Raw genomic sequence first — 14,472 nt, 5'->3', positions numbered from 1 at the left:
GCTGCATCATCTCCAGCTGCTCCATGCACACTACCCCCAACCTTGAATTGTTTCTTTCTCGTCTCCAAGGAATCATCATCATGGCTTTTCTTGCGGCTCTGCAAATACTGCAAAATCATGCACACTGTGTTTGTAATGCTCGTGACAATAGTGCAGTGCTGTGCGGGCTTCATTCTTCTGTCAGAGATGGTGGACAGCAAGGAGGGACGCACATTTGTGGGATTTTGAAAAGGCATGAAAATTATGGGATGGAGAACACTTCTTTATGGAAGTTGACCTGATGTTCCCAGTTACCCGTACATTACTTGTTTTGGCCTCATCAGGCATTGCAAAAACTCCCAAAAGACAGTGCGCTGGGTGGTGGTGAGTTGCACAGTGGGATACCTACCCATGGTGCACTGCACTCTGCATTGATACAAGCATTCCTGGTGAGTATGTGCACTGCCAACAAAAGGAGCCAAGCATGTACACACACAAGCGATGTACTAACTGCAGTGGCTGTATGCCGATGGAACTTAGGTTGACATAATTTTGTAGTGTAAACATGGCCTCAGTCACCACCACCAGTCGGGAAGCATTATCACTAAGGCTGCCAATTTGTCATGGAAGTCACGGAAGTCACAGATTCCATTATTTCATAATAGTAGCAAAGCATAATATTCCTTTTTGAGCCCATCAGCGCTGCATTATCTCGGAGCTTCTCTTATTTAAATTTTGCGTTGTGATACCAGTCGGTTAATCAGAATGGGATATCAGAAGGAGGTAACGATCAGCTGGGACAAAAAGCAGGAATCACTGCAGTCAGTGTAACATTCATACAAAGTAAGGGTTCATTGTTCATGCTGATTTATTCATCCAAGGAAAATTAGAAGCAAGCTTTAAAAGACTTAACCCTGGGTAAAATCTGCAAAAACAACCCTCTCACACATGATCAAACACAGGCAGTTTAGCAGCATGAAAATTCTAGTCTGCAGATATCACTCTTCAGCAAAATGGCCACCACCAGAATACACATCAAAAGTTAAAACCAAAAAAGCCAAATTATCCCCAGTATAACTCCACTGATGCAAGTGGTGTTACACTAATGATGAATTTAGCCTCCATAATGTACTTCATTTGTCTTTATGGGCCTAATCCTGAGAAATGCTGAGCATCTTCATTTCCATTTGAAGTCAATAGGAGGTGAAGGTGCCTGGCATCTCTCAAGATCATCCCTATGTTTAGCCTAAGTGTTTAAAAAAAAAAAAAAAGTGAAAAAAGTACTGCATAAGGCAAATTTGATGATGTTTCCCTCCACCTGCCCGTTATTGCCTAGCAATTACTTACTATAAGATAATGTACCTGGAAAGATACTGGAGCAAATTATTAAACAATCAATTCGTAAGCACCTGGAGGATAATGAGGTTATAAGGAATAGTCAGCATGGTTTTGTCAAGAACAAAACATGCCAAAGCAACTTAATTTCCTTCTTTGATAGGATTACTGACCTAGTGCATAGGGGGGAAGCAGTAGACGTGATATACCTTGATTTTAGTAAGACTTTTGAAATCTGACATTCTCATAAGCAAACTAGGTAAATGTGGTCTAGATGAATTTACTATAAGGTGGGTGCACAACTGATTGAAAGATCATACTCAAAGAGTAGTTATCAATGGCTTGTTGTCAAATTGGGAGGGCATATCTAGTGCGGTCCTGCAGCGGTCAGTCCTGGGTCCAGTACTATTCAACATTTTCATTAATGACTTTGATAATGGAGTAGAGAGTATGCTTATAAAATTTGCAGATTACGCCTCGCTGGGTGGGGTTGCAAGCACTTTGGAAGACAGGCTTAAAATTAAAAATGACCTTGACAAATTGGAGAATTGGTCTGAATTCAGCCAGATGAAATTCAGTGAAGACAAGTGCAAAGTACTTCACTTGGGAAGGAAAAATCGAAGGCATAACAACAAAATGGGGAATAACTGTCTAAGTAGTAAAACTGCTGAAAAGGATCTGGGGGTTAGAGCAGACCACAAACGGCATATGAGTCATCAATGTGAGGCAGCTGTGAACAAGACTGTTATGATTCTGAGGTGTATTAACAGGAGTGTTGTATGTAAGACACAGGAGGTAATTGTTGTAGGGGGGGAGGGATAGCTCAGTGGTTTGAGCATTGGCCTGCTAAACCCAGGGTTGTGAGTTCAATCCATGAGGGGGCCACTTAGGGATCTGGGGTAAAATCAGTACTTGGTCCTGCTAGTGAAGGCAGGGGGCTGGACTCAATGACTTTTGGTCCCTTCCAGTTCTAGGAGATAGGATATCTCCATTAATTATGAGAATTATTATGAGTTGTGCTTTACTTGACACTGGTGAGGCCCCAGCTGGAGTACTGTGTCCAATTCTGGGCACCACAATTTAGGAAGGCTGTGGACAAACTGGAAAGAGTCCAGAGGTGAGCAACAAAAATGATAAAAGGTTTAGAAAACCTGACCCACGAGGAAAGGTTAAAAAAACTGGGCATGTTTAGTCTTGAGAAAAGACGACTGAGGGGTGACCTGATAAGTCTTCCAATATATTAAGGGCTGTTATAAACAGGATGGTGATCAATTGTTCTCCATGTCCACTGAAAGTAGGACAAGAAGTAATGGGCTTAATTTGCAGCAAGGGAGATTTAGGTTAGATATTAGGAAAAGCTTTCTAATTATAATAGTAGTTAAACTCTGGAATAGGCTTCCAAGGGACATTGTGGAGCCCCCATCACTGTAAGCTTTTAAAAACAAATGGGGCAAACACCTGTCAGGGATGGTCTAGGTTTACTTGATCCTCCCACAGTGCAGGGGGCTGGACTTGATGACTCCTCAAGGTCCCTTCCAGCCCTATGATTCTGTGATTCTATGAATGTTAAAAATTCCATTAAAAAGTTATTGTTAGCCTAACATTAAAATTGTGATCCCTGTTTTCGTGTTCTATTATCATTTGGTGTGGGGTGTGTCATGTGCAGTCTGGGCATTGTGTTTCAGATTTCATGGAAGCTTAAAGTGATGGCTTATTACACTGAATTCCCAAGGTACAGAGGTCAGAATCTCTCAATCTATAGTCTGTAACCTTTGGAATTTGCTCCCTTTGGGCATTTGGCCAAGGTTTTTAGGGTAGTCTACAGGGAAAGATGCAAAGTACATTTATATGCTTCAGCTTCTGGTTTATTGTTTGGGGGTTGGGCAGTAACAGCAGTAGTTTTTTGTTTTTTTTTAATTTACCTCACTGTAGGTTATGTATGCAGTTATGTTTATTAACTTTTGTAAAGTAACACCTACTTGCTAAGGCAAAAGGTTTCATAATAAATCATTAAGTAAATGGAACAAAAAATAGAATAAAATTAGTTTTTTAATAAATTTCCTCCATTGAACAGCAATTAGAAATGGAGGTTACTTGTAACTGAAGTTCTTCAGTATGCACTCTGCATATTCACACTCCTGGGATGTGCTGACGCGGTGCAGCTACAGTGATGGAACCTTCCAGTAGCAGTGCCTGTTAGAAGCACTTTGGTCCTTTCCTTTCTCCTCCTGACCGAGAGTGCGCACTGGAGAATAAACGCTAAAGCAGAATACCAAGTAATGATACAATTAGGACTCCACAGAAGCAGGGAAGGCAGACAGGGAGTGGGAATATGCAGAGTGTATATCAAAGAACTCCAGTTACAAATAACCAACCTACTTTTCTTCTTAGAGTGCCCTTTGCATATTTCCACCCTTGGGAAAGTTTGGAAAGCAGTACAGTAACTCCTCGCTTAACGTTGTAGTTATGTTCCTGAAAAACGCTACTTTAAGTGAAACGATGTTAAATGAATCCAATTTCCCCATAAGAATTAATGTAAATGGGAGGGTTAGGTTCCAGGGAACACACTAAGTTTTAAACAAACAATTTAATACTGTACACAGCAATGATGATTGTGAAGCTTGGTTGAAGTGGTGAAGTCAGAGGGTGGGATATTTCCCACGGAATGCCTTACTGCTAAATGATGATCTAGCACTCGGCTGAGCACTCAGGGGTTAACACATTGTTGTTAATGTAGCCTCACTCTACAAGGCAGCAGGAATGGAGGGAGGAGACACAGCATGGCAGAGAGAGACACACACACTGTGTGTGTGTGTGTGAGTGAGGGAGAGACAGAGACACACACCGTGTGTGTGCGAGAGAGAGAGAGAGATGTGCATTGCCCCTTTAAGTACGTTGACCCCACTCTAAGTACACTGCCTTTTTAAGGAGATCAGCAAGTTGAGACAGCAGCTGCTGCCAACAAGCTCCCTCCGTTCTGAGCCCTGTCATGTCTCCCCCCCGCTCTGTGGAGATGGGGTAAAGCAGCCTGAGATTAACACCTCTCTTCTCCCCCCTGTCCCTGCACAGCAAGCAGGAGGCTTCTGGGAGCAGCTCCAAGGCAGAGGGCAGGAGCAGCACACGGCAGTGGTGGGAGGGACAGCTGAACTGCCCGGCAATTGATAGCCTGCCGCACAGGGAACTTAGGGGCACTGCCAGTCCACCCTCGTTCCAAGTCCCCACCAGTTGGTCCAACGGGCTGCTCTTTCTGCAAGCAGTGGATAAAGCAGGTGGCTGCCAAACAACATTATAAGGGAGCATTGTGCAACTTTAAACGAGCATGTTCTCTAATTGATCAGCAACATAACAACGTTAACCGGAAAAAGAACAGGGAGTACTTGTGGCACCTTAGAGACTAACAAATTTATTTATAACGTTTATTTATTTATTTATTATTTATAAATTTATAACGTTAACCGGGACGACGTTAAGTGAGGAGTTACTGTACAGTAAAGGAGGGACAAGTCCTAATTGAACAATGATTGAAATACTGACCTGCCAAAATGAGCATTGGACCTGGATTCTAAATCTAGTGCATAAGTGACTTGTAAAAGCATGGATTGTTCTCCACATAGCGGTCTTGCAAATTTCAACAATGGAAATGTGCTTGAAAAATGTTGTAGACATAGCCATTCCTCTAGTACTATGAGCTCTAACAGGACCTGGAGAGGAAAGCAAAGCTTTCCTAAAACATTCTTCAATACAGAGTCTGACCCATCCAGATAATGATTGAGCTGAAATGGCCTACCCTTTGAAGAACTGGTATAAGGAGATAAACAACCTATATTAGGTTTTGGAAAAAGGAGATAAACAATCTATATTAGGTTTTGGAAAAAATAAGGGTAAGCTAATCATTGATTCTTCTTTGAGTAGTGTCCCTATAAATGCTTGTGATGGACTTCCCCGGGGTGCAGCCTGGAACTGGGGTACCGCTGAGTCCTCTGGCATACCAGTCTGGGCCCCCTCTCATACTGTGAGGCTGTGACAAGTTGCAATCCTCTAGGTCTTGCACTTTTATACAGCCATACATAAGCAGGGACACACCAAGCTACAGTTACATGAATGCTTCTCCTAGCCACTTATGAACTAACAATAGAGAGGCTCCGACCAGTTTCCCCCAGCTCCCCAGCCTAGGACCCCAGAGCTGTACTGTCTTTCCCTGGTCAGAAGCCTGACCAGTGCAAGTTATTACCCAGTCTGCCTCTCCCTCAATGTGGAGAGGACAAAGCACCAGCCCCTGTTCCTGAGCAAATTTCCCTTTCACTTCAAACAACACACTGTTATAGGTAAAAAATATAAAATAGAGTTATTAACTACAGAAAGATAGTTTTTAAGTGATTATAAATAATAGCATTCAGATCAAAGTAGATTACCTAACATACAAAATAAAACAGCAATCTGTTCTATAAACTAGACAGGATTTGAATCAAGCAGTGTCTCACTCTGATGGTACAAACAGTTAACCAGTCTTCCCTCTTTCCCGCCTGGGACCACCTTCCCCATTCAGTCTTTGTTCCTCAGGTGTTTCCAGGTGTTGAGTTGTGAGGGCAAGTGATGATATCACTTCCCCATTTTATAGCTTCTTTCATGTGGAGGGAACTTCATTGTTCCAAGCAAGGTCCCCACTCCCCAGCACAATTTGTGGGAAAAGCACAGGCACAAGATAGAGTCCAGTATCACATGATCTAGTTGTGACAGCGTACCCCATAAGGCTTTATGGGGTGTGTGTGCTTATAAATGTATGTATGACATAACTGGAATATGTTTTGTGCTGCCTGTGCCATGTAATATATCTCCGTAAAGGTTATGGTCTACTATATCTATTCATCCTATTTGTACATATATATCGTTTTCTACTTGAGGTTAAGAATATGTGCTGTATGCTTGCTTGGTTTCTAAGTAAGCTTTTTGAGGCATTTGGTCAGCTTCTTTAGGAAGGAATTCTCCAGGTTAAGTACCTGATCAGGAAACACTTGGGGAACAATGCATCTTGGAATGCTCCAATCCACATAAGAAGTCTTCCTGGAGACATGCAAGATACCATGTGGACAATGGCTTCGGCCTGTAAAGACTGAGTCATGCAGGGACATGTGACTTGCCCAGGTGACTCCAAAACTCCATCTTGGAGCTGGACTTTGCATAGGAGGGAGGAGCCATCATGAAGAATCCCCTAGCTATCACCTAAGCTGGAACAAGAGCTGTACCAGGGGAAAGAATTGTGCCCAGGCCTGGAAGGTGTCCAGTCTGAGAAAAAACTTACTGAAGCATCTCTGAGGGTGAGATTATCTGTATTCAGTTTGATTAGGCATAGATTTGCGCATTTTATTTTATTTTACTTGGTGACTTACTTTGTTCTGTCTGTTACTACTTGGAACCACTTAAATCCTACTGTCTGTATTTAATAAAATCACTTTTTATTTAGTAATTTACTCAGAGTATGTATTAATACCTGGGGGAGCAAACAACTGTGCATATCTCTCTATCAGTGTTATAGAGGGCGAACAATTTATGAGTTTGCCCTGCATAAGCTTTATGCAGGGTAAAACGGATTTATCTGGGTTTAAACCCCATTGGGAGTTGGGCATCTGAGTGCTAAAGACAAGCACACTTCTGGGAGCTGTTTTCAGGTAAACTTACAGCTTTGGGGCAAGTTATTCAGACCCTGGTTCTGTGTTGGAGCCAGACGGGAGTGTCTGGCTCAGCAAGACAGGGTGCTGGAGTCCTGAGCTGGCAGGGAAAACAGGAGCAGAGGTAGTCTTTGCACATCAGGTGGCAGCTCCCAAGGGGGTTTCTGTGATCCAACCCGTCACACTAGTCACATGCCCTTGCATACTTCAATGAGTCATAGCAGGGGCCGTTATCCTTATTCTGGCTAGAATGTTCACAGGAAAGTCCATCAGGTGGGGATACCCTTCTTCCATGGCCCAGGGCCGCCCAGAGGATTCAGGGGGCCTGGGGCAAAGCGGGGGAGCTTGTATTCACCAGGCGGCGCTCCGAGTCTTCAGGGGCAGGTCCTTCACTGGCTCCGGGTCTTCCGCGGCACTGAAGGACCCCCCGCCGCCGAAGTGCCACCGAAGTCCCGGAGCGAGGTGAAGGACCCCCCACTGCCGAAGTGCCGCCGAAGTCCCGGAGCGAGGTGAAGGACCCCCTGCCGCCGAAGTGCCGCCGAAGACCCGGAGCACCGCCGGGTGACTAAAAATTAAAAAGGCGCCTCTAGCCAGGAAAGGGATTCTCGTCCAGGGCTCGCAGGGCCCATGTGGAGCCCGGGGCCTGGGGCAAATTGCCCCACTTGCCCCCCCCTCTGGGCGGCCCTGCCATGGCCTATTGTGTTTCTTAATGGGCCATTACCTTGAATGGTTCATCCACAATGTGCTGGCTAGACTGGATGTCAACTACCTTGTGGGTGTTACCCAGGAGCAAGCACATTTGAAGTATTGGTACATAGTCAGTATCCTATTCAGCAAACCATAACTTTTCCTTTGACACCTTACATGACATACTTCATATAAAACGTATCAGTCATATCGCCATAGTAAATATGGGGGTGCCAGGGTGTTGCTTTGGGGTACAGAATTTCACAGTGTTCCAGTGTAGGTGTGCTTGCATCCCTGCGCTGCTGATTGGAGAACTTCGGTAGCAGTATCCATTAGGCTTGTGCTGTCTCGTGCTGCTCCATGAGGCTAGCCAGCATACGCAGGCTAACCCACCTCAGTTCCTTCTCAAGTGCCCCAGGCTAGAGACAGAGCCGTTAGCAGTCCGTTAAGACTATTGTTTCTTATTTTACATACCTGTAGTTAATTAGTCTCCTACTTAAGAACATAACATAAGAACGGCCGTACCGGGTCAGACCAAAGGTCCATCTAGCCCAGTATCCTGTCTACCGACAGTGGCCAATGCCAGGTGCCCCAGAGGGAGTGGACCAACAGGCAATGATCAAGTGATCTCTCTCCTGCCATCCATCTCCATCCTCTGACAGACAGAGGCTAGGGACACCATTCCTTACCCATCCTGGCTAATAGCCATTAATGGACTTAACCACCATGAATTTATCCAGTTCTCTTTTAAACGCTGTTATAGTCCTAGCCTTCACAACCTCCTCAGGTAAGGAGTTCCACAAGTTGACTGTGCACTGCGTGAAGAAGAACTTCCTTTTATTTGTTTTAAACCTGCTGCCCATTAATTTCATTTGGTGACCCCTAGTTCTTGTATTATGGGAATAAGTAAATAACTTTTCCTTATCCACTTTCTCCACATCACTCATGATTTTATATACCTCTATCATATCCCCCCTTAGTCTCCTCTTTTCCAAGCTGAAGAGTCCTAGCCTCTTTAATCTCTCCTCATAGGGGACCCGTTCCAAACCCCTAATAATTTTAGTTGCCCTTTTCTAGTGCCAGTATATCTTTTTTTAGATGAGGAGACCACATCTGTACGCAGTATTCGAGATGTGGGCGTATCATCGATTTATATAAAGGCAATAATATGTTCTCAGTCTTATTCTCTATCCCCTTTTCAATGATCCCTAACATCCTGTTTGCTTTTTTGACCGCCTCTGCACACTGCGTGGACATCTTCAGAGAACTATCCACGATGACTCCAAGATCTTTTTCCTGACTTGTTGTAGCTAAATTAGCCCTCATCATATTGTTTGTATAGTTGGGGTTATTTTTTCCAATGTGCATTACTTTACATTTATCCACATTAAATTTCATTTGCCATTTTGTTGCCCAATCACTTAGTTTTGTGAGATCTTTTTGAAGATCATCACAGTCTGCTTTGGTCTTAACTATCTTGAGCAGTTTAGTATCATCTGCAAACTTTGCCACCTCACTGTTTACCCCTTATAGTTATACTATACTTATAGTTTTAGTTGTAGTTTTCCCCTTTCTTATTTACCCTAAAAAAAACAAAAGAGAGAAAAAGAGACTTTATTTTCTTTCCTCCCTTTTTACCTGCTGGGGACCCTTCCCTCCCCAACAGGGTATGCCCAGTTCACCAGGCTTCAAGAAGTGCCACACCAAGACTATAACAGGGTTCAAAAAAGAACTAGGTAAGTTCATGGAGGATAGGTCCATCAATGGCTATTAGCCAGGATGGGCAGGGATGGTGTCCTGAGCCTCTGTTTGCCAGAAGCTGGGAATGGCGACAGGGGATGGATCACTTGATGATTACTTGTTCCATTCATTCCCTCTGGAACACCTGGCATTGACCACAGAAGACAGGATACTGGGCTAATTGGATCTTTGTTCTGACCCAGTACGGCCGTTCTTATGCACCTGTAAAGAGGCAATAAGCAATTGCGGATAAGCACTCTCACTGCATTCACTGCCTCTGGGAAGGCCACATACAACAGAAGTGTGGTCTTTGCCAACAACTCCAGCCAAAATCGCGCAAAGACAGAGAACTCCGCCAGAAGATCATTTTCATGGAGGCAGCTCTCTGGACATAAGTCTTCCCCACAGCCTTCTACATCTTAGGGATGTGGGTTGAAGAAACAGGCTCTGGACCCCTCTCACAAATCATCTAAGAGAGAGGAAGAAGTCCCCTCAGTGAGCCCAAAAATAGCCGTAAGCGATCACCATCTTGCTCAGTATCTTCAGCACTCAGACCATCTCAGTCTGGCACCCATGCCTCATGAAGACCGATGGCAACTGGTATCACTGACAGGCCCATGGACCTGATGGGCACGGGCACCAGGTCATGGGTACCAAAGGACAAGAGTAAGCACTCTAAAAAGACGCTCCTTGTATGCGAGTCTGCTTCTGAGCTGCCAGCGACAGCTCATCTGGCACCAGAACGACCAGTGTGGACAAGGCCTCCTTCCCCCCTGGCATCACCATTGATGCCAGGATGATCAGTACTGGCAGAATTCCACCATTCCAGCGACCTCCACATGCTGAATGTACCCGAGTCCCCACCCCTTGGTACTGAGACCGCTGCACTGAGAATCTACCAAGCATGGGAAGTATCCCTGCTGCCATGCCATGTCCCTCTGCTCTCTAGAGAGGGTTCAGACAGTGAGCCCAATACCCACAGATGGCCCCATCACCAACGTCTTGGTACAGCCACTCATGGGCATCACCACCAGGCTGTATGCCACCCCAATGGCGATACTGGGACTCTCTCAAGCTTCAAGCTTTGCCTGAGAATCCTCTCAGTATGCTCTCTCAGCTGCAGCATCCAGGGCTTTGGAACCGCCTCAAGACATAGAGGAACAGGAAGCCAATACTGAGGAGGAAGTGACACCAAGGACCATATCTTCCTCTTCTCCAGACAAAGCCATCGTGCCTTCCCCACCATCTTTGGGCAGATCACTTTCATCTCGTCCAGGAGCTGCCAAAGAGGGTGGCAGACACCCTTCTGATACCACTGGAGGAAGTTAAGGACACCCACCATCAGCATTTTGACATCCAGTCTTCCTGTTCCAATGTTGGAATGATCATCGATAAGGTGACCATCTTGAATTTTTGAGCCTTGACAAACTTGATAAGTCCTAGAGATTGTTCGAACCAGGGAATCCATTCATTTTACCTCCCTACCCACACCACAACACTCTTCCCCTTCCCTCTTCAGGGATCCTTCTCACAAGAATTTGCTATGACAAGAGATAGATTGCCTCTTCCAGTTAGGAGCTATAGAACCAGTTCCTCAACATCTATGAGGCAAGGGTTCTACTCTCGTCATTTCCTAATACCCAAAAGGAAGAGAGGTTGGAGACCCATACTAGACCTCAGAGCTCTCAACAAGTTTGTCAAGGCTCAAAAATTCAAGATGGTCACCTTATTGATGATCATTCCAGCACTGGAACAGGGAGACTGGTTTTTGGCCCTCGACCTCCAGGATGCCTATTTTCACATCTCGATCATACCTGCTCATACACCATTTCTCAGATTCACTCTGGGACACGACCACTAACAATACAGAGTGCTCCTGTTCGGGCTATCATTGGCCCTGAGAGTATTTTCCAAGGTTCTCTCAGTGGTAGCCACTCATTTACGCTCTCAAGGGATAATGATCTGCTAGACAGGAAGGAAGGAAGGAAAGACTGCCAGAAACAATCCACATTTTTTGAAGCCGTGCTTCTTCACTTTGACCTCTGTCATGATCAATAAGTTAACTATGTTGTTTTAATGTTTAATTTAATTTTTTACTAAGTATAACTATACTAACTACTACAACACTGCAACTAACATTTATTTATTTATTCTTAGACGATTGCACTAATTACGGAGACAAACAGCTCTAAGGTGGCCTAATGTTGTGGCAGTTGGAAGGAACTGAGGTGGCAATGGTGCCAATGATCTTCCTTTAGCCACACCTCCCTAACTGCTGGCACAGGATCTGGGGATGGGAGGGGAGGGGCAAGGCACTTCTAACAGGCACTACTACAGAAGGTTTTATTGTCCTAGTTGCATCAAGTCAGCGCATCCCAAGAGGCTGACTGTGCAGGGGGCACTCGCAGAAGAACTGATACTATATAGTACCGATCAAGGACAGTCACAGAGATAGGGCTTATCACTATCTACATTGGAAACTCCGATGTTGTCAGAAGGGGGCTGAGTTATAGGCTGTGTTCGAGCATGTTTTTTTAAAACTTGTTTTAAAAACAGATCTGCCCAGTTCACCTGACCAGACAAACCAAATCAGAATTAAACTGTATTTAAAATCAGTTCTGCTAGTGCTGTTTATTACCAGTGTAACAAAACATCCATTTAATGTAGTATCTTGGATTAACATTTGTGTCCCCATACCAAATATTTCCGCTCAAAGAAATACAAGTCAAGAGAGATGATTTAGTTTAATTTTGTTTAAAACTTATTGCAGGAGGAAACCTCACTGGAGCAATATTTAACCCAGCATTGGCCTTTTCATTACATGCAAGTTGTTTCCATGACAAATTCTGGGATTATTCACTAGTGTATTGGACGGCACCTTCCTTAGGTAAGTGCCTTTATGCTTTTTTGCCCTTGAAAAAACATATGGTAACAACACGTGATTCAGGGAAAGAAATCAATGTCCTTTATTTTCACAATCTACTAGTTTTTCATTTCAAATTGAATCCAAAAAGCTACATTAATGCAATGTTAAGGTTAGAACTTGATTCAAGTCAGAACATTCAAAGTTATGGTTCCCAGAGAAATCATAATTTGTCCTTCTTGCATATATAGAGTGAGTTTTTAATCTTATGCCATATAGTAGTAGTACATATGACTTAGGTGGATGAGATTGTATCTTTCATTGAACCAACTTCTGGTGGTGAAAGAGACAAGCATGAGCTCTGTGTCAGCTTGAAAGCTTGTCTCTTGCACCAACAGAAGTTGGTCCAATAAAAGATATTATCTTACACATCATCTGACATACATATGATTTAGTAAGGTTTGCTGTAGGGAACATAACTTTGAATTGTCTGACTGAGATTTATATCTCAGCCTTACTGCCATATTAACTTAGCTGTTGGAATTATTATTATTTTGGGGGATTCTTTTCTTTCTTATAAGAAGAAGTGAGGTATCATTTTCTTTGACTATGTGATCATTAATTTACACATTTAAAGTCTGTATGCTTGCAGGGTGCTTTGAAAGGAACAATGGCAAAATTCCAAATTGGTGTGCAATACAGACAGATCCATTTTAACTGGTCAATTTTAAACTGACACACCTTATCTACTTTGCTCTGCCAGAATGATATTCCAATCTGATATAGCTGTCTTTCATTTGGCCCTGGTGCCTCAGTTTTAAAATTCTGGTTGTTTGAGATGTGCAACATATTGTAGGGCTGTACAGGTTCTAGCAAAATATCAGCCACATGTGCTGGGTTCTGGCAGATCCTAAAAGGGAGGGTGAGCTGTGAAAGTGAAAAATAGCCTGAGAGAATTTGAAAATGGACAGAAATTGGTCAGCTTGTATCCATCTAGTTAGATTCTGTACTGCTTAATTGCAACACACAAAAAAACTAAGAAAGCTGGATTTTTCTTAAGTATTGGGCTAATTGCTCAAAATGAGAACACCCAGTGTGTTATTAATGTGAAAATGTACTTTTTCCTCCTCCTTATTAAAGTCCAGACTTGGCAGCTTCCACTCCATGAAATCTAAACATGCCCTACTTTGGTGATGTCACAGCTGTCATGGAACCCCACTGGAGGCTAGAACTGGCCTGTAGTGGTAAGATGTCATTTTAAAGTACAAAATGAGGATATTAAAAAAGCAATTTAGCAAAATCGCACAAGACAGTACCTCATTTTAAAAAAGCCCTGTTAACGCACTCTACTTCTACATGTCAGTCCTCACCTCCCCCACGGATCCAATGTGACATGACTAGCTTTGAAAAGAAGCTGGCCTGTCAAAGTATGGAAAACTGGAAAAGGATGTGTGTGGAGGCAGAGTAAACGAAGTCAGTGTGCTGAATGCTCCTAAGCCTTGTTACTTTGAAGTTATGTGCCAACTGATCCAAGTTTTTGGATTATTGTTGTATTTTCAAGTCAGTTAAACTACATATGCTCTGTTTGGCTTTTAAAAGTAGATTTTTCCACACAATCTGTGTCTGTTTTGAATAATCTATTCTTAGGGTAAGAAATCTGACAGAGAAGAATTAATTAATGCTGTGATCTTGTACAGGTTCTGCAAGATTTCTCTTTGCAGGAAACCACGTTTGCTGTGATTCTTTGCCAGGCACTAAATTTGCATGTCCCTTTCTACAAGGAATTGCTTTTTTTTTTTTTTTAGCAGTCTCCACTGTTCTTTAGACTCACAAACATATTTTAAAATCTTTTACTGTACATAGAACCTGGACTTACGTTCCTCAAATGTATTTACTTAACTGCCTTTTTGTATTTTGTCCCATCAGGTACAGTACTTGTGGCCATTGTGTGGGGTGAAATCCTTCCTCTGATATTCTGAGATATTTTAAAATGGTGAACTCTAGAACTACATGTGTTAAAAAGAGACTCTTAAAAACAGAACTGAATTGCAGCAACACAGTACATAGAGGGAAGACACCTGGATACACTGATTTCCTTACAGGCTTTCCAGATGATTTTGTTTTGAAATACAGTCTTAGAACTTTACAGTAGAACTTAATTACAGTAACAAATTGGTATGGTGAGAACAAGACTGGAAGTGT

The 14,472-nt window shown here is 43.2% G+C and overlaps 1 protein-coding gene across 2 annotated transcripts in view; it reads left to right on the top strand.

Annotated features, from left to right (window-relative positions):
- Positions 1–14,249, top strand: part of AQP11 (aquaporin 11) — a 23,610-nt gene extending 9,361 nt beyond the window's left edge. Inside the window, exons 2-3 of one of the 2 annotated variants that reach the window (XM_065398961.1) lie at positions 12,178–12,294; positions 14,197–14,249. In XM_065398961.1, coding sequence (XP_065255033.1) covers positions 12,178–12,294; positions 14,197–14,249 — 170 coding nt within the window. Of the gene's footprint in view, positions 1–12,177; positions 12,522–14,196 lie in introns of those variants that run through there. The other variant, XM_065398953.1, reaches the window with a different exon arrangement.
- The last annotated feature ends 223 nt before the right edge of the window (positions 14,250–14,472 follow it).

Source organism: Emys orbicularis, chromosome 1 (genome assembly GCF_028017835.1).
Source record: "Emys orbicularis isolate rEmyOrb1 chromosome 1, rEmyOrb1.hap1, whole genome shotgun sequence".
NCBI lineage: Eukaryota > Metazoa > Chordata > Testudines > Emydidae > Emys > Emys orbicularis.
Note: the sequence above shows the minus strand (reverse complement) of the source record. Positions and strands in the feature narration are given on the sequence as shown.